This window comes from Pempheris klunzingeri, chromosome 15 (genome assembly GCF_042242105.1).
Source record: "Pempheris klunzingeri isolate RE-2024b chromosome 15, fPemKlu1.hap1, whole genome shotgun sequence".
Taxonomy (NCBI): domain Eukaryota; kingdom Metazoa; phylum Chordata; class Actinopteri; order Acropomatiformes; family Pempheridae; genus Pempheris; species Pempheris klunzingeri.
In genome coordinates, this window is record NC_092026.1 from 2,735,001 (window position 1) to 2,755,196 (window position 20,196).

At 45.4% G+C, this 20,196-nt stretch overlaps 1 protein-coding gene across 1 annotated transcript; it reads right to left on the minus strand.

Annotated features, from left to right (window-relative positions):
- Positions 1–3,088: 3,088 nt before the first annotated feature.
- LOC139214080 (unconventional myosin-VIIb-like) lies at positions 3,089–18,941 on the minus strand. The gene is made up of 49 exons (XM_070844819.1): positions 18,906–18,941; positions 18,606–18,707; positions 18,346–18,498; positions 17,557–17,625; positions 17,338–17,453; positions 17,104–17,231; positions 16,834–16,976; positions 16,474–16,587; positions 16,227–16,380; positions 15,894–15,970; positions 15,678–15,797; positions 15,262–15,404; positions 14,971–15,181; positions 14,725–14,860; positions 14,477–14,643; positions 14,207–14,347; positions 13,424–13,582; positions 13,163–13,255; positions 12,855–12,949; positions 12,617–12,701; positions 12,397–12,498; positions 12,101–12,148; positions 11,765–12,004; positions 11,403–11,684; positions 11,159–11,314; positions 10,996–11,064; positions 10,776–10,897; positions 10,482–10,608; positions 9,932–10,051; positions 9,525–9,698; positions 9,197–9,424; positions 8,405–8,572; positions 8,184–8,301; positions 7,943–8,069; positions 7,657–7,823; positions 7,389–7,570; positions 6,915–7,024; positions 6,649–6,800; positions 6,205–6,358; positions 5,964–6,119; positions 5,199–5,304; positions 4,734–4,847; positions 4,518–4,605; positions 4,333–4,439; positions 4,039–4,224; positions 3,820–3,936; positions 3,636–3,719; positions 3,309–3,428; positions 3,089–3,190 (listed from the first exon to the last, which is right to left on the minus strand). The coding sequence occupies exons 1-49, from the start codon at positions 18,915–18,917 to the stop codon at positions 3,098–3,100; spliced, it is 6,435 nt and encodes a 2,144-aa protein (XP_070700920.1). The 5' UTR covers positions 18,918–18,941; the 3' UTR covers positions 3,089–3,097.
- Between the last annotated feature and the right edge of the window lie 1,255 nt (positions 18,942–20,196).

Consider the following 20,196-nt stretch of genomic DNA (forward strand, 5'->3'; position numbering starts at 1 on the left):
TTCCAAATTTGGTGCAGTGCATCAAAATGCCTTTGCCTTCTTTTAGGGCAGCACACACACACACACACACACACACACACACACACACACACACACACACACAAGCTCTTACACACTCAACTGTTTGGCCTACATCTTATTCTTACATGCCTTTCTAATTTGTTTTGAATGTAGTACATTTATTCAGCATGGAAATAAATTTACTGTAACTGTGTGTGTGTGTGTGTGTGACACAGAAAACATGTCTAACCTCTAACATTTGTAAACTCTAATGTAATTTCACGAGTCCAGCTCAGCTTTCAAAGTAATAGTAAGTACAGTGCAAAAGGGCCGTTTGTCTGTCAAAGCCCGGCTCCCCTTGCAGTCAGATTGCATCAGGAAGCAGACGGAGGCACAAACGATCTTACTGCACCTCATATGCACCTGCCCATGGTAACCTGATTTTTTTTTTTGGTCACATGGTTTCCATGGTAACAGAGCAGTAGTCTTGACAGGCGATGAGGAGGGTTGTATAAGCGCTCTACGACACTACACTACTATATACACACACACACACACACACACACGCAGAGTTTGTGATGCCATTTCAGGTATGAAATTAGAGTTGTGTTATGAGGAAAAGGGTGACGGGCGACTGCTATTCAAGAGTCAGGACATTCCAGGAGCATCAGATGTCTGATGGAAAGCCGGGAGTGTTGGCTGACATTTTGAAAACTGTCTCCAGTTTGTGTATGAGACACACAAGTGTGGCCTAAAGCAGCAATGACCCTTCAGATCAAAACTAAATCTGAGAAATCACAAAGAAAGTAAAGAGTTAAAGCAGCAGCTGCACATTTACACTCATGCTGTCTGAGCACAGCTTTCTGTCATGATAAATATTAAATCAGCACTCAGCTAAAGAGCAACCCCGACTCTCCGAGCCTCAGAGATGACAAACGAAAAACAAATCAAAACCTGAGACAATCTCCTCTTGGAAAAGCTTCAGCTGCATGCTGCAAGTGTCAGAAAATAATCTCGTCATTTCTGTCTCAGTGCGCCGAAGTCAGCAGTTCTGGAGTTTAAAGAAGGAAGAGATGCTTTAGCCAACTGGGTTTGAGGGTTTGCACGGACGAGGTGATTAAATGTCAGTAAATTTAGATGCTAATCACGTGACAACTGATGAAAACAAACAAAAACAAGTTCATGTGAGGATGTACAGGACCACGGCAGTCAGATGGTCTGGAAGTAAAAAGTACGATTGAAGTTATTAGGTCACTACTCTATTAAACGAGGGCCTATATGGAGTAAAATAGCAAATAAAAATCAACTGCAACATGAATCCAGGTAGACTGAAGACACATCTGATTCACACAAACCAACTTCAGAGGAATTCACTCGTTTGACTTCAGCTCAGCGAGGAACTCTTTGATGATTTAATGGCAGTCGCAACCTTTCCACAGGAGATTAATGACTATGAACGTTTAGTTGTTGATAATAATCAGAATATATTATGTGAGCAGTAAAAGACTAATTTACAGCTCAGCTTTCAGGCTGATCTACCTCAGCGAACAGCTCACAGGGCTCCAGCTCTGACATTTACAGCTACACATCTTTGCCACTGCCATCTGTCTTCTACGGAAAAGCACCAAACATTGATATAGTAGATTATATTTCTGGAAAAATCAGTTAAAATGGTGTCTTTCACTAAAGGTCTAAGGCACATTAGCAGTAGTACATATGTGGAGCTGTGACCTGAATTTGACTGTGATGCAATTAATGTTCAAACATCGATCAGAACTGTTCATTCGTATTATTTTCACACCCTCTTTGTTAGCGGCGAACAGTTTGACCTGTCAGACCAAGCGGAGCGCAGTAATAACCCCTCCGCTCCATTTAGCTGTCCCTGGGAGCCAAGCACACAGCCGGAGCCCTGGAACCTGGAGGTGGCGCAGCTTAATGGAATGCAGCCACAATTAATGTTATTAATGACACCCTCGTGGGTCCTGCTGCACGGCGTCCAACATCTGCTGGGAAAATGATTTATGCTCCACCTGACTCATTTATTTGTTTGCTGCTGGCTGCTCCACTTTTCCTGAGCACTTTGCTGGAGAGGAAAGAGAGAAGTTAACATTCGGTTTGGCACAGCCCACGCTGCTGTGACTGTCAGAGAATCCCCATTCAGTGACAAACTCAATCACAGCACACACCTTATCCCCCGTCTAATGATCTAACATAACATCCACTGCCCAGCAGCTCAGCTTAGAGCAGCAGCTCTGTGTTAAAGACAGCTGGCTGCTCTCTAATGCCACCAACTGTCATCAAAACTAGTTCATACTCATTGTGTTTTAAATGATAAACACGTTCATTGTAGTGGTTTTAAACATTAGGCAAGTCATCTCTTCGTACCGTGGCTAGCTGTCTTAGTGACAAATGCTAACGAAAAGAAATGTCCACATTGATGAAATCATAGAAGTCTATAAACTGCATAACTGTTTGATCACACAGCTGTCGGGCACAAGCTTATCATAATTGTCCAGTTTGTTTGGGCTGCATACATTTAGTGTGCAGATTACTGTCCGCCAAGTCCATAAAACAAAACAAAAAGTATGTAAAGTCTAATGGATTTCACGTCTCTAATCAAATCATATGGTGAAAATGTCATTGTGCTGCCAGGAAAAAGGGAGAACACTCCAAAATAAAGGACACTAATGTGACAATTTAAATATATGCACATTTTATGCATTTACCAGTATTAGTGAAATCAGAGATAATTCAATATGATAGAAAATTTGAAAACATTAAATAAAGGCAAAAACAGTGTTAAATGAGAAAATAATGAAGGAGCAGGAAAATGTATCTGCTCTTCTGATACTGCAAGAGTTAGTGTTTTTAAAATACTATGAATTATAAATTTAGATGGATGTCAATTTACGCTGTAGACTTTTAACACTTCTCACAACGGCTCAAGTTTGGGACCACAGTAAGGAGAATAAAACATATCTTGTTCAGTAGATGTGATCTGTTTCAGGTACAATCTTGTCATGAAGAATACAAATGCGTTCATGTAAATATGCCGATCAAGAGATTGCATATGAATCACAGCGGTTCAGTCTGTTCTTCAGGAAAACATGTGGTTCCTTGGTCGAAACGCCTCCCGCTGCCTCTCGTACATGCTGACGTACGATCGCAGAAGGTCCTCGATTGTGTTGGCCTGAAAAAGGAGGAAACGGACACGACTGTTTCATTTCAAAATCACTACTGCATTAACACGAATGGACAGACTTCTGCAAGACGCCGTTTGGAGGCGTGCCTTGAAAGTGGCCACTCACCTGAGACGTTTCACAGACGAAGTCGATGCCCCTCAACAGGGTGCCGATGGTCATCTGGAAGAAGTTGCCTTCGCTCTGGTAGTCTGTGATGCGGCTGAACGGGTGCGTGACCAGCAGATCCTGAGAGGTTTACAGTATGATAAAGCTGCATTAAGATGTCATGGTTTGTTACTGATTGAGACAAACCCCAGTAGTGGAGCACAGAAATGTCTTTAACTGAGATGAAATGTGGCGGACAAGACTAAAAACAACAACAAGCCGTCCTACCACACAACATGACATGTTACCAAACACGATTCTTGTGTTGAGGCTTGTTGTTGTGCATACCTTCGTCTTTGGGTCTATCAAGCTGACATCTTGCTTGCTGATGGCGATCAGAACTACATTCGGGTAGATGGTTTCACATGTTTGCTGCAAAGTCGAATGCAAACGAAATCATAATATGTAAAAATAAAAACACTTTCCTCAGATTTACTGCCAACTCTGCTGTCATTTCATCCCGGTGACTCACTTTCACTTCAAAGAAGGCACAGCCGAAGGTCGGCCAGCCAGAAATGGCTTTCAGGAAGGCGATTTTGGCCTCCTGCACGGTGATGCCACTCTGCTTGTTGTAGGAGGCGATGATGTGCTGCGCGTGGGGCAAAAAGCAAAGAGAGAAAAATACTCAGTGGATGTCATGAAGCTGGACGAACAGTGTTGCTGCCCTGATTCTCTACTTTTCCTCCTTTACCTTCTTCCATTCTTCAGGGGACATGATATTGATCTGGTCAGCAGGAACCAGGTCCTTCAGCATTTTGGGGATCATGACAAACTGCGACCTATCTGAGTCGACTTGGGCTCTGAAGAGCAGCCCACCCAGGTTGGTCATGTCCTCTTTGGTACAATTGTGGTATCCCCGCAGGTACTTAGGCAGCTCCTGTGTGGATGTGCAGCAGAGATCGTGTGTCAGGACAATTCTGCGTGATGAAAAAGAGCAAAACCAGCAGAATGAAGAGTGTGTTTGTTTGGTAGTTGCATACTGTACCTGTGGGTAATGGAAAGTGAGGTCAGCAACCAGGTCTTTACCCGGGCTCACATTGAACCAGAGCTTCCTCTTGAAGATAACCAGATAGGGCATGTTGGCCTGGTTGCCTGGGAAGCAAGAGTCAAATTATGAATACGGAGAAACACCGACATAAGAAAACTGAAAGCATCAGTTCGATGTGTTACCTTCTTTCACTTTCTTTCCTTTCTTAGGAGGGTCTGAAGTCTGCCTTAAACTGTCAAAGAAATATCTCTCCTCATTCAAGCTCATGACCTAAGATTTAAAAATAAATAACCAACAAAATGAATATGTTAAACGGGGGGATTAAAATGTATGACCTCATGGCTAAAACATGTGAATCAGCAGAACAAACTTCTGCAGGGAACGTTACCCAACCCCACCTTGTTTGGTGTTTTCAGGTAGAGGCCGTATCCGTCGGCCGAGCTCAGGTTGAGCTGAGAGGCGATGCTCCAGCACAGGTCTCTGATTGTGGTCGTCGAGGCCACCTCAAATATCTGTGCGACAGCGACAGGAGAATGAGAGCGGAAACTTTTTACGTGATGTCTGTGTGAATCACTGTGTAATGACATGCAACACCATCTGGAAGCTCACGCTGAAAATACACGTGGGAGAGAAGTCGCTTGTGCATTTCCATATATATGAAAGATGAATTCTAACAGTAAAGAAAAACCAAAAGCTGACAGAAATGGAGCGTGAAACGGGGAGCGAAATACATTTCAGATGAGAAAGTTTAGTTCAGGGCAGCTCTGACTTCCCTCCATCAGTGAACAGAAAGAAGTAATGCCAGTTAAAGTCAAATGACAGAAAGCTCATCTGTGTGTTTAGAGGAGACAGTTGTGTCTTACTTCATCTGTGTCATTTGGGAAGTGGACTTTGTGGAAGATCCCGATGCTGTTCTGCTGTATGGCGTCCACCTCCACCACATGTGGAGGCAGCTTCCTGGGCTCCTTACTGAGGGCACAAACACACACACATCACACACACACACATCTCCATGGATAGTATTGCAGCTCAGTCTCATTGTGTTTAAATTGATGGACATGCTTGTGTAAGACTGTGGTTTTCTTCAGTACACTGGTGATAGCTGCGAATTAGGTAATGATCAACTGACAGGAATAAACAGATGAGGAAGAAAAACGATGTAAGCTAACACACTGATATTCTGACTGCACACTCCCTTTACAGTAAATCTCTAGTAAAGCCCTAGACGTCTACTTTCCCTTTCATTTCCACGGAAGAAAGTACCATAACGATTTAGCAGCTGAATCTTTTGAACCTAAATTTGAAATGCAATCACTGCTCAAAACTTGCTGAAACTGAAAATCCCACTGAATCTATTGCTCTCAAATCTTTTACTTTGAAAACCTTTTATCTGAATTCATGAGGTCTGACTTTCCCACTTTTGTTTAAAATTTGAAAAAGGTTTTAAATGCAGACAGAAAGTGCCCAATATTCAAAGTCTTATATTCATAATGGTCAACTCGGACCAACTTTCCAAGTTTCAAATAGTTAGTTCTTGAGCTAACTGCCTGAGAGCGACCCTTTGTGAAGGACCTGTGAGTCCTTAACCTCATGTGATCTGTTGTTTGTGCTTGTGTCTCCTGCCTGACCTGAGCATCCCCTGCACCCTCTGCAGGCAGCCAGAAGCCAGCTGGTCTCTGGGCCGCGACTCCAGGAAGCGCTGAGTGTGTATCACCAAATTGTGACTGGGCGGGAACAAGCCTGAGCACAGCCACATCAGCTGCCACCCACGCTCCATGCTCAACCTGAGAGCGAGGGGGAGTGGTGAGGGATTGCATATGCCGTCTTTTGTTTTAGTCTTAAATAATGAAGTGCACACCAGGGGAGTACCTGTTGTTGTTGCTGGTCATCTGTCTCATGATCTGGCAGTAGATCTCGTCCTGCAGGGCTTCGTGCTGCGTGGCTGGACCGAAAATCTGGTCAGTCAGCTCTACGGGACTACGAACGTTTTTGATGGGGTAGTCGCCCATATACTTGAGGATGGGTAGCAGCCAAGGTTAAGGACTCACAGGCAGACAGATCTCAGGTACAGATTGCAGACAAATTATGGTGTGAAATCAACAATATTGCAAGTAAAAAACATCCTTCTCTGATATTTTCTTTTTCTGGAAAATGGAAAACCTTCCTACAGAAAGTAAAGCAACACAATTTGAGCGTTTGAACACAAAGCATCCCAACATCCTCTAATGTTACGCCTGTTACTGAAACAGAGAAGTGGAGTGGAGTCCCAGATCTCCATAACCTGCAACAGGGAAGCACTAGTCTCAAGGATATCAGTGAAGGCGTTGCAGGCCAGGCTGCTGAGGTCAGAGTTGCGGAGGAGGCTCTTCATCAGCGGCTGCTTGAGAGGCTCTCTGGCAGAAGCCCACAGCTTCTCCTTGCCGACCCCTCTGGAGGAACCTTGTCGGCCGACGTTACCTGCAGCCCTGCGACAGGGAGGAGACACAGCGAGGGTGCGTCACTGTGACGTCTTCAAAGGCAAACTTAGAGATTAATTATCAATTACAGAAATCATAGAGTGACTCAAATGACATCATTACCTGAAGTTCTCCAGTGCAAACTCTTTTAAAGAGACAGGAGCCACTGTTTCCTCTCTCTGTGGGGCGTTTTGTGCTGCTGAATGTTTCATCTGGCCTGGACTGAGCAGCTCCTGGTGGGTCACAAGCAGTTCATTACTCACACCACAAGGGGGGGGTCACGTAAACCATCACACTCCGGTACCCACTGCTGCACCCGCAGACCTGAAGCCTCACTGTCATGTCTGCACACTGGACTTAAATTAAGTCAGTTACTGCAGGTGAACATCATGTGTGGAGCACGGTGTTTAACACGGTGCACAAATGGACCAGACTACCTTAGCAAATTCTAAAATCTATCACAATCTACTGGTGCCTGTGATAAATTTGTTCCTTTCTGCTGACAGCAAATATTTACAACATATATTTACCCTTTCCCCTCATTTGCCGTACGTGTGACGTGTGAGTAGAAAATATGACAGGCAAAGGTCACTGTACCAGCACGTCTTCAGAGGGCCTGCTGAGAGTCGGCAGAAACTGCAGCGTGTCTTTAGAGGCCACGCCGAAGCTGCTGGTCCGCTGATTGGTTGCTTTGATAAATTTCTCATCAGGAGAATATTCATCATGGTTCTCCACGAGCAGCAGGTCCCCTCGTTTACAGACCAGGAGCCTGGGGTCATCTGCAGAGAGACAGAGGAGTATGTCTGTTCTGTTTACATCATACGTGATGTGTGTTTGAGCCCACTATCATGCTCTTGACTCTTACCTGGTTTATTGACATCCTGCTGAGCCAGTGCGTACACTGAGCGCTGTCTCAGCCCATCCATGTTTCTCTTTATTAGTGCTGCCATGTCCGCAGCTTCCGCAGACTTCAGGACAAACTCTCCTCTGACTGTGGCCAAACCCACTGACTGAGCGCTGTAATGGCTCTCACTACACAGGTTAGAAACAGCACACTTTTATTTGATGGGTACTTTTCAAAACTCGGAGCAAAATGAGTGCAAAAGCGATTCTATGTAGCAGAACAGAAACAGTAGAGAAATTCTCCATGCCTCATCATGTGTGCGTCCTTTATCTCCAGGTAAGGAAGCTCGAGGAGTCTCTTGTCTCTTCCGTCCATGAAGAGGACGGCGTTCCAGTTAACAGCCACAACAAACCTGCTTTTGGGCAAAGGTGGTCCTGTGGAAATATTATTACAAAATAGATTAAGAATTAATTTGCATTTTTAGGTCGTACAGGCACAAAGATAAATGGAATGCAATATGGAGGAAAGCTGCGTGTTTGCTGACTCACCTGACATCATTGTCACTTCATAAAACTTGGAGAAGTAAAGCGGCCACTTCTGCCGGGCGCTGTCCACCAGTTCACCTTTGACGCTTTCTGCTTCCTGGTTCCCGTTGATATAAGGGCCCTGTAAGATGTAGATAAGTAGGAAATGTAGATAAATAAACACTCCACAAGTCCAGTTTGTTTCAGGCTCCTTTCCTCCTTTCACTCGACTGCATGCACTTCACCTGTGAGAGTCCTGAGCTGATGAGCTGGACCCACTTCGTCATGGATTTGCTCTCGATCAGAGGGGTGGCGATGCACTCCTTAACCACGCTGTGGACGTTCTCTTTGCTGAGTGCAGAGCCAAACCTGATGTAATAGTGCTTTGCTGCCAGCTCGACGTAGTCATCCTCCTGAGAGACGCAACACATTTTTACTGGATAGAGTTTATTTTAATGGGTTTATTGCTTTGTGTTGGTTATTTCAGATCATTTAACACGCTACATTAGTAAAAGTGTGGACCAAAACATCAATGTCTACTATAAATTAGCTGTGGTGGATGTGACAAATAATAAGTTACACCACTTTCACTTTGCAGGCCCCTCACACACCATCACCATGCTAGCAAAACATCCGCCTTTTTACACATCATACAGCACATAGGAGAAAGATTAGCATTCAGTTGGAGTCGTGCTTCAGGTCATTCGCTCTCCTCTGAGCTCCGTTTTGCTGTGGGAAATATCTGGCTCTTTATCTGCTAATTGCTCCACTAAAACTGTGTCTGTCTGCCAAATGGTGCTGTGGAAGATGTTTGTTTTGCTTTGGTTGTTGCTGAAAACAGCTGCGAGGCACAGCTCAGAGCGACACCGATGACAGCAGACTGAGCCAACACAGTGAAGCTACAGATTGTAAAAACCAAAACAACGACGTGAAAGGCACTAAAATTGGATTGGATTGTCTCAGATTTGCCCTTTAGCTCCACATCAGTGATAAAGTTAAGATTAATAATTGGTGCACCCAGACTTTCCACTCCTCACCTTGTCACTAGAGTACTCTCCCGACTTGATGCCCTTGATGACCTGCCTGTAGATCAGATCTGTGCAGATGGGGTCCGCTGAGCTGTCATGCCAGGGTGTGAACAACTCCTTCTGGATGGAGAGCGTCCAGGGGGTGTCCTTCTCCACCCTGCCCTGCCTCCTCATCTCCTGCTCACACTGAGACACCGCATCCAGCACATGCTTCCCACAGCTGCCCAGAGACCACATCTGGAGACGAAAGACCAACGAGGCGCTAGAATTTAGCTCCGATTACACCGCAACGCTAAAGTAGGTGCATGAATGACAGAGAAGAGTTAAGGAAGCTCACCTTCTCATGCAGACTGATGTACAGAGAGAATCCATATACGTCTCTGAGACCGATCTTGTCAGCCACAGCTTGACAGACTTCAGCAGAGGTGGAGGCCGAGTCCAGCTGTAGGCTGACGGTGCGGTCATCCATCAGCGTCACGCACACATCTATGGGCTCCCTGGACTTGGCAGCCTGTCGGTCGGAAGAAGGACAGTGAGGATGATGAAAGATGATGACACAGTAATTTGGAATTTCACAGCCGATTGTTGCAAGGCTCATTTATCACAACATTCTCAAAACAGACCAAAAAACATCTTGTTGTTTTGTCTCCAACAATAAACCAGGCCAAGAAAAAAAAACCTGTCGAGAGACGCTGCAGACAAAGAAAAGTCAACACGACGAAACAAGTGGTGCAGTGTTTCTACCTGCAGCTCGATCCAACAGGGCAGCTCTTTCCTCTCTCCGTTGGCTGTTATACGGCGAAGACGCTCAGAGCAATATTCTCCATAACCACTCGGTCCCCTGCTGACAAATCTCTCCAAATACTGCGGAAGCAGAGCAGAATGGGACAGAGTTCATAAAGTATGCTGCAGAATTAGAGGAAATTGGAAACTGAATTGTGTGAATTCCAGGTAGGAAAGACTTCTTTAATCTTTTCAGATTAAACCTGATGAATCAGATTAAACCCAAAACACTCAGCTCTTGCAGTAAAAGTACATCCAAGGTTGCAGATGACCATACAGATATAATGTCACTTTTTTCAGATTGTTAATCCTCTGGTTTGTTTATCCAATCGTATTTTACAATTTTAAACGCAATCAACATCCTTCATTCAACGGGAACTTATGATTAAAGCAGAAGTTAACAGTGACGTGCTGACAATTAAAAGGGATGTATGTCTTTGCAATGGCTGCACGGAAACCAGTCTTTTGAATACAAGCTGCTGCTGTGCTGAATGACTTGCTGCAGGCTGACCTTCATGAAGAGGTCTGTTGGGGGGAAGATCCCCAGACAGATGGAAAGAAGAGTCCAGCCTTGCGTACGGCTATTCCTGTTCCTATTGTTCACCAGCTGCTTGCAGATCTGGCAGTAAATCTCGTCCCTGCACAGGTAGAGAAACGAACAAGAAACAAAAGCACAAGGGCGGCCGTGTTAAATAAGACTGAAGAATAAGAAGTGCAACAGGACTTCACAGGGTGGCTAAACAGTGAAATAACGTTAATCTGATGTTAAATTGTATAAAGACAAAGACAATTACGGCAGTTTCACCTAATGTTTCGTCTCGACAGAGCATAGCCAATGATAATGTTGAGTTTTTCCTGGGGTGATAGCGGCCGATCCAGTGTAGGACCCTCTCCAATCAAAACGTCCTCGTCCTCTGTGTTCTCTAGCTGGTAAAGACGACAGCAGAGAGAAAGATTTAGCGTGCGACCCACGTGTTGAATCAACATAGAAATGAGGCCTGGATGGTAGATATGATGGTGCTGACCTCCTCGGGAATGGCAGAAGCTCTTCGGTTTCCACTTCCAAGCTTCTTCTTGTTCTTCCTCAGTATTTTCTACTCAGAAAAGACACGGTATATAGTGAAACTTAAAGACAATGCAAAAGTGTTCTGTGTTCTTCTTACTCTTTATGTGTAATAATGTGTTTACCTGGTCCAGTCCCACCAGGTTGCTCAGCCTCCTGCCCTGCCTGTGAGGCAGATGGCGTGAGATGGTGCTGGACGCTTGAGACATTGTGTCCACAGATTTTGGATCCGGCAAGTCCCCCATGAAACGCAGTATGATCCACCATACAGTCAGACACGCCTGGAGCAAAGCAAGAGGAGAAACAGGGGGTCAGAAGATGGAAATCTTTGGAGTTGCCGGTAAGAAAGCAGCACGTCTGTCCTCTCACCAGTGCGTCGCCCTCGTCATCGTGGACCAGGAGAGGCTTCTTGAGTCTCTGGGGGAAGTGCGTGTGGCCGATGTTGCCCTGGAAGTGAAGGAAGCTGAATTTGTAGAATGAAAACTCATTGGTGGCGTCATCAAAATCGTCGTCCTCGACCTCGTCTTCTTCTAGGGACGGGGTAGGGGTGGCTGAGATTGAGGCTGGAGCAATGACTTCAGGCTCTGAGGTGTCCACACAGGTTTCCTCCGGACTCCTCCTGACTCTTGACTCTGGTACGGTCTCCTTCTTCTTAACAGTCAAAACAGAGTTACTATCAGAGGTGCAGTCAATAAATTCAAGATATTTCTTATGTCACATTGTCGGCTAACCTCAGAGTCATCTGAGTCCGATGCTTCCTTCTCCTCCACTTCCCCAGGAGGTGTGGGCTGGAGATCATACGTGTTCTCGTCTGACTCCTCATCAACGATGTCCTCATCAACGATCTCCTCATCAACGATCTCCTCAGGCTCCTCACCAGCTTGCTCCAACTGGGCGACAGCTTCTAGTCGCTGCTGAAGCTCCCGGGCAATTCGCTCTTGGTTCTCTCTCTCCAGGCGTAACAGGTTGGCCTGTGAGGGGAGACAGGACAGACGGGGGTGAGCAGGTGTCTCCGTTCAGGACACAACAGTTACGTCATTTCCAGCTTCAAGACTTTCAGCTCTTACATCATTCCGCAGCTTTTCAGTTATTCGCCTGGCCAGCAGTCCTCGTACCTGCAGTTAATGAGAAGTAAAACATTATTAATATACTTTAATTAATACTCACAAGTTCACACATGTGTTTGCATCTCAAATGGACATAGTGAAGAGCAGGTGTTGCTTCTCTATAATAATAAGAATGCAACACATTTAACAGGTAAATACTAGTAAAATAGTTATGTTATTATATCTACATGTTCTTTTAACCCAAGATGCTGAAAAATGAATAAAGCTATCATATCTAGAGTGTCTACAGTACATGCCTGGGTCTGTATGGTGCGCGCCGCCACTCGCTGTCTTTGGTACTGTAACTGGAGCTTACGACTTCGGATCTTCGACGCCAGACGTGCAAAGCCGCGCTTGATCTGTTTGGAACAAGAGAGAAGTTCTCCAGACGTGAGGCTTGAGGTTTTCTTTGTATAGCAACCGTCAAGGAAAGAGCATTAATGTTGCTGTTCTATTAAAGGTTAATAAGCGTCGGACCTTTCTTCGAATTTTCTCCTCCCAGTAAGCTCTCCAGCGCCTCTGCAGCACCACAGCTGCCCTCCGCTTCTTCAGAAAAGACTTTCTATGAAAAAAGGAGAAGTGAAGCATTTCAGGAATAAAAAGAGCAGAGACTATCCACTGTCATATACCGTCTGTCTGCAGCTATGACTCTGTTCAGTTCTGAGTTCACGCTCTCTATATGTGTCCCCCCCTTTGCTCCTCTTGGAAAGTGCACCTGTCTTTGTGTCCCATCATGACCCTCTGGATCACCACAGCTACCCTGCTGAGCTGCTGTTCCCTCAGCCGCTCCAGGACGGCGTCGTGAGCATCCTGAAATACAGAATCCACGGTTAGTTCATGGAAATCTTCTAAAAAGCAGCTAAATCAAAGTGCAGTATTCATCAATAGATGCTCATAGTACTGATACTACTCAACCACAGCCATTAATACTGTTTTCAGTATTAATACTGTTTACTGTGTTAATGGCAGCTGAGAAAGATGGAGAAAAGCTGTGGTGCAACATGGTTTGAATGTTTTCTTCACCCTCAGGAAGATCTTGGTCCTGCCTATCTTCCACTCATCCGCTCCCTTAATCACCATCTTGCAGATGGCTTCACAGCAGGCAGCAGCTGTCTCCTGGAGAGACAACAAAGCACTTGATGGTGGAGGCAGTAATGACAGCCCAGAGGGAAAGGCAGCCATCTCAGTGGCCACCATACTGCTATCTAGCAACAACCTTTCACATTGCACAAATATGACTGCATTGTAACACGTGGTCATCAACAGGACGCCGTCGCGACTCACAGTCTTGGGGTCGCAGATGGCCGTCTTCAGGAGCACCCTGTAGCGCCTCAGGAATTCCTCAAAGGTGTGGCGAACTGGGAATCCAAGCTTCCGGATGCGGATGGTGTCCATCATGCCGGAGTATCTCAGCTGACGCATACACAGCTCCCTGTCGAACATCTGGAGTAAGAGCAGAAGTCAGTATTCTGCCTGTGTAGCTTATTTGTCCCCCTTTTCTTCACAGTGACGGCAGAGTTAGTCCCTGCTAACATGGTGGGAGAGACAGCGCAGGTATAATCTCAACCATGTTCACCATCATAGGTAGCAATCCATCTTATAGTGACTATTTTAGAGTAGACCAAGGGGGTAGACTACCACACCAACATCACCAAAAATAATGGTAGTCAAGGAAGGTAAATGTTACTCTGTTAAAAGGGTTATTACACACACACACACACACACACACACACACACACGCTGTGTTACTAGGTTGTAATTTCCAGGAAATTATCTCAGTTGCTTTATGGCATGAAACAGGAAGAGGTCGTTGTTTATCCAGTGCAAGTGCAGATGGTAAATGGACTCAGTGTTGGATGGGATTTAATTAATTTTATCCTCTTTAGTTTAGCCAAAGGAGAAAGGAACAAATGGAGGCAGATGGAGGAGGTAGACTCACTGAAACACTTTCACACATTATATCAGGCAATCAAATGATTTAGGGGGAACGTCTTAGTGCCAGATCTTCATCTCAACCCTCGTCACGTTTGTTTGCGGACGCGGTCCCAACACAAAGCGCCCCCTCACCTTCGACTGCTTGTCATTGTTGGGTTTGAAGCAGCGGATGAAGAAAGGCTGGCAGGCGGACAGAGCCTTCATCAGGGACTCCAGAGACTGGCGGAAGTGGCCGCTCAGCGTCGCCACTTGTTTGCGGTTGTCAGTCTGGGCCTGCATGGGTGAGAGAGAGAGGTCATACCAACACAGGCAAGTGGTATAATCTGGTAATAGTCTGTGTCTAAAACAAGAAAAGGCACATGCAGCGTAATGAACAGAAATGACCAGGCTATGCTGTCGTACCCGTAAAGAGCTCTTCGGCGTCATGATGACCTTCTTGTTGTTAGTGATCTTCGTTCCACTGGTTGAGAGCTCAGCCTCAAATATCTGACGCAGCAGCTTGTTGTTGGACACTTCAACCATCTTGATTATGTCATAACTGACGGCGTCTCTGTTCTTTTCCAGAAAGCCTTCATGGGAAAGAAACACAACATTACTTGGGACATTTAATCCACAGGGGGACTTTTCTCTTCTTTTTTCTCATTCTGTACCTTTGGAGTCGTAGAACACCACGCCGGCAAAGTGGCAAATCGCAAAGTCTGTGTCGTGTTGGCTTTTGGAGGCGATGTAGATCTGGTTCCCGCGGTGTTGTGTGTTCATCTTGTTCAGCATAGTGACATCCGAGCCCTGCGACAAACCAAATGATACGATGACCGCACCGGCAGATTTCACAGCATGAGTACCATCTCTTGAATAATGTTTGTGAGTCAATTGCAAACACAGAATGACTCGAGCACCTTTGGAAAATTGCTTTCTTCATCAATGAGAGCCAGCAGGTTACAGGGCTTCACAGCCAGGAGGTCCAGGATGTTCTGATTGTCACTAAATTTGATGTTTTTCCACACAATGTCCTCCTTTGTGTACTCCTTCTGCTCCAGCTTGAAGATGTGAGCCACAAAGAACTGCTGCAGCTTCTCATTGGCAAAGTTAATGCACAGCTGCTCAAAACTGTGAAAAGAGAGGATGACATGTGTCTAGTTGGGAGCGACTGTAGAGATGTGAGAGGCTAAGACTGGACATGTCCTGACCTGTTCGTGTTGAAGTTCTCAAAGCCAAAGATGTCGAGCAGGCCGATGGACAGGAAGGAGGATTTGGGGCTTTTGGCCAACCTCTTGTGGATGACGCTGTTGATTTTCCCAACGATCCATATGAACAGCTTATTATAGATTGCCTGAAAGGTTAAGTGTATTTGTGACTGGCTGATCAAATCCTTCATTCTTTCTTTCTCATCTTTCTCAACAACTGCTTTCTCTGGCTCTCATTTAGTGCCAGTGATCTATAATCATCCCTACAATAACAGGTTAAAATTATCTCGTGCTGTTGAACTTCCTGATAAAATGTGCTGCATTTATAAGCTCCTGTTCTTTTCATCCCGAGTCAGGATCCAATAAGGAAATAGGCCACTTGCTGATTTCCCGTCACCGGCTCATTATCGCTTCTTTACCTTGACGAAGGCGTCTCTGCAGTCGGCGGCCTGCTCGGAGTTCAGCGGTTTGGTCACCCTCTCTCTGTTGGTCATGAAGGAGCGATGGGTCAAACTCGCCGCCAGGGACGACTTCTGGACCTGCACAAACCAGACCAAGACTTCAGAGTGTAATGCTGAAGGGCGATGATTAATCACGTCTTCATAAAAGAGGCAGGAAGGCGTGGAAGCGCTCACCTCCAGCAGTGACGCTGCGATGCTGAAGTGCTCCGATTTGCTGACATCACTGGTTTCCAGGTTGTTTTGTGTGTTGGCTAATGGTGACATGAGGTCGAATACATTTACAGCAGCCATAACATTACAAATACTTGTATTTTTGATACTTAAGCTACATTTTATTGCAGGATTTTTACCTGTAAAAGCATTTTATTTCCTGTACTAGCTCTATTTCATGTGTTCAATGTCTGCTCTGTTTTATCAACATTTTCATTGAGGCTTTCCCGATATTGAATATAATGATTTAAATGAAAATCTTTAAAGTCTTTAAAGTCTTAAACTGAGTCCACTCACCCTCAAAGCAGACGTTTCCCAGGTGTAAAATGGCTGCCAGCAGCTTGAGGATGTCCTGACACTGGCTTTCTGAGAAGGTCAGGATCTTCATCGCAGAGCGAATGCACTTGTAGTCTGCAGCATCATCCCTGCCGGCACACACGATACAGCCGCCCTACAGCACACGAGAGGACCGTTCACTCACTGCAGGTAGACCGTATCTCACTTGTTTGGGTTGAGATGACAAAATGAGCCGCTATTATTGTACCTTAGTGAGGAACTTGTATTCCTTAGCATGTCCAAGGCTCAAAGCTTTCTTCTCCTCTGCTGAGATTCCTGCCAACATGCAGTAAAACATGTGGTAGTTTCTCTCCTCCGGGGCCTGAGGGTGTGGAGGAAAAGTTAACTACTGTTGTTACAAAAGGATCAACTGAAGGTGTCGGTGGGTGGAAAGTACAGATAAATGGCAAAATAACGTTTCACACGGCTTCAGTCTGCAGGTCGCTGAGAGCTTGTTGGCCACGATAACAAGTTTATTTAACCAGCCCTGTGCTGCAGTTCTCTAGGTTTATGGTACAGATCCTGAGAGATAAGAAGAAGTGGGCCTGTTTGGACGGAGCTGCCTCACCTGATGGCACACACGAGACTTCTCCAGGAGATACTGCTCCACACGTGCACCCTGAATCACTCCGTCGCCACTGAAGAAGATGTCCAAATATTTCCCAAAGCGGCTGGAGTTGTCATTGCGGATCGTTTTAGCGTTTCCAAACGCTGTGTGTGACAGAACAGAGACCTTTGAACACTTAATCTGTGTGTGTGTGTGTGTGTGTGTGTGTGTGTGTGTGTGTGTGTTTCAAAAGGCAGTTGCTGCTCAGCTGCTGTTGAAGCACAGTTGTACCTTCTAGTATCGGGTTTGACTCCAGGATCTGCTGCTCAATCTTCTGCTCAGAGAGCTCACCACTGACTGCTGCCAAGTACTGAAGAATCAGCTTGGTGCTCTCGGTCTTCCCTGCTCCTGATTCCCCACTGAGAGAAAAACAGAAGAAGTAACACCTGTGAACATCTGCTCTGTTCAGATCTACCTGTGGGCAACAGGCCTTCGGGACTCTTTGGGTGAGTGATTTGTCCCGACCTGATGATGCAGCACTGGTTCCTGCGATGGCGCGTCATGTTGCTGTAGCTGCTTTCAGCGATGGCGAAGATGTGCGGAGGGAGTTCCCCGAGCTTTCGACCGCTGTACAGACTCACCTGAGGGACGACAGGATCCCCACATGAAACACATCAAGTTAAACAATGAAGGGAAAATGATCTGCTGCTGTATCTCTTCTATGGTTATTAATCTCAGCCTCACCTTGTCACCTGAATACATCGGAAAATCCTGGTACGGGTTCACTGCCACCAGCACAGAGCCCGTGTAGGTCTACAATCAGAGACACAAGTGTCATGTTAGAATAAAACCTGACTGAAGTCATTTAGTCAATTCAGTTAGTTGTTAATATTGATAACGTTAATATTCCCCACACTTGGAGGTTTTCTAACCATGCAGTTAAGTTTTTTTTTTTACATATTGCATTTATTTAGAGATCTGAGATGTTTTCCATCATCCCAGTCCAAAGAAAAAGCCCCAGGGGCTCAGGATGATCCACAGAACTGCTTTAAACGGATGGTGCGCTGTACGCTGATTCGTTTCTATTTAGGAAAGCTCATTGACCTTAATTTGTGTGGATGCCTGGGAGGCACTGCCTCTTTTTCCTCTGGCTACGTTCATAAGTAGAAACATTTTAAGAAGCAAAACCGTGCAAAAAAAAAAAAAAAAAAAAAGCCAGTTCTTGGATACACAAAGTAAAAGTGTTCCACAGTAAAGACTGGACATCATCTGGAGGGAAACCTCCACTGTCAAGTTTTTCAGACGTCACATTTTGATATTTTGACCACAAATAAAAGTCCAGTCACAGAAACAATAACTGCAGTAGAAATAAATACTAACAAACATCATGAGAACAAAAGTCTCCACCCTGTTAACAGAATGTTCTTTAATCAATCAACAATATTTCTACACTTTTTGGTAAATAAGCTTTAGCTTGCTAAACTCAGATGCCTTCACCCCCCCGTCTGGCTGACTACAGTGTGTGTGCCTTACATAGATGATGCCTTGCTTGTGTCGGAGCAGCAGGTTCCTAAGGAGGCCGGCCTCCGTCATGTCCCCCAGCTTGATCATGTCGTCCACACCCTCCACTGATGTGGGGTGCATGATCCTGAGGGAGGCCTCCTGCTCCGGGGACAGACTCTGCTCCTGGGAGGGGTCAGTTACACTTTATTAAGGTGCGTTAAGGCTTTTTAATGATGCTTGATGTGACTTCAGCATCTTCCTTTGGCTCTATATCTAATCCTGTGTCTTACCTTTCCCTCATCGTCCACCAGTAGCCGCTGACCGGATGGCGTTACTTTGACCCTCGCTCCGATGGGCACCCCGATGCCAGAGTCCACCCAAACCCACTCCCCCTGAAAATACAGAGCACAGTATGTATGTTCATAAATCCACTAGCACGACTTTCAGTATCAGTTCACAGTGTCTCCTTAAATGAGTGACAGCAGGGAACTATGACACTACGCCCAAGAACAACAAAGTGCTCTCTGTTAGTCAATATACTTATCACTTACCTCCACAGTCAGTACTGACAGGCTTTTTTTCAACCTTACCTTTCTCAGCATCACTGATTTGCAGCTTTCCTTCTCCCTAGACAAAGAAATCCACGATGAGTCGCAGTTTCAAAGACAAAGCAGAAAGGGACTGAGGTGAAAGTGTAAAGAAAGAACAAAAAACACAACATAACAGGATTTAACACACACAAAACAATGATGAGGCCTACCTGGCAGTCCTTTATTCAGCGATCTTCATTAATCTCCACCCTGCTGCGAAGCTGCGGTTTGTCTTAAATCCGTCTCAGTATGAGGAAGGAGGAAACACGGCTCTCAAACCACCGACAGATTGATTTTATGGCACTTTGACTTTGAACCTGCTGTGGCAGAAGGCAAGAGGAAAAGAAGAGACACTGGTCGCCTCTGTAGAAGAGCGTATCTGTCATGCTGTGGAGGAGGTGTCCTCCAATCACTGTCACCATGTCATGTCACGTAGGTCAAACACAATACTGAGACTTTTTTTTTTTATACCAATAAGAGCACATTCCTGTAATGACATTAAATAACTCTTTAAGCTATATAATCGGCCTTGATGCACATTGGCCCTGGTCAAACAGCGAGTGTTGTAATGAATTTATGTGCGGCCTTTGGACCCAGGCTGTGTAAATCAGAGGAGACACTGCCTCTGCAGTAAAGGTGTAAATAAGAGATTAAAGTATCTGTTTAATTAAAGGAGGGCCAGGCAGATCATCTCTGTGTCATGCAGAAGTCGTACTTCAAACTTTAAAGGAAAACTCCCTTCAGCAGACTAATGTGAGTCATCTGCAGCACTGTTCACTGAAAGTCATCAGGTGCTTCAAGTCAAAGCTGAGCCGGAAGTCGCTGGTGGGTCTCCGCTGGCGTCACTGGGTTCAGCTCTGATAAGGAACAAGGTAGTCAGAGAGGAAAATAAAAACTAGTGAACGCCATCGTTGTAAAAGTCAACATGCTGCTGGGTGAAGGTCCAGAGCAGGGGTGTTCTCCAGTGGGCCGGACCAGTAAAACCACAGAATAATAACCTGTAAATAACCACAAGTCCAAATGTTTCCTTTGTTTTTGTGCAGAAAATGTTCACATCTTTTTACAAAACATTATGAACGTCCTGAAATTTGTCTTCTCTATAATTTTTACATTTTGCAAAGTCATCCCACGGGCCCGTATGTTTGGCACCCCTGGTCCAGAGGGTCAGCTCAACACCGCTTATAGTGCCTAGATGTGGTGATGGCGACATCTTCTCACTGTTTGACGGTTTAGGACAAAAGTAATTGGACAGTTGGGTGTGTGTTATTCCCTCATTATGTCATTCACGAGA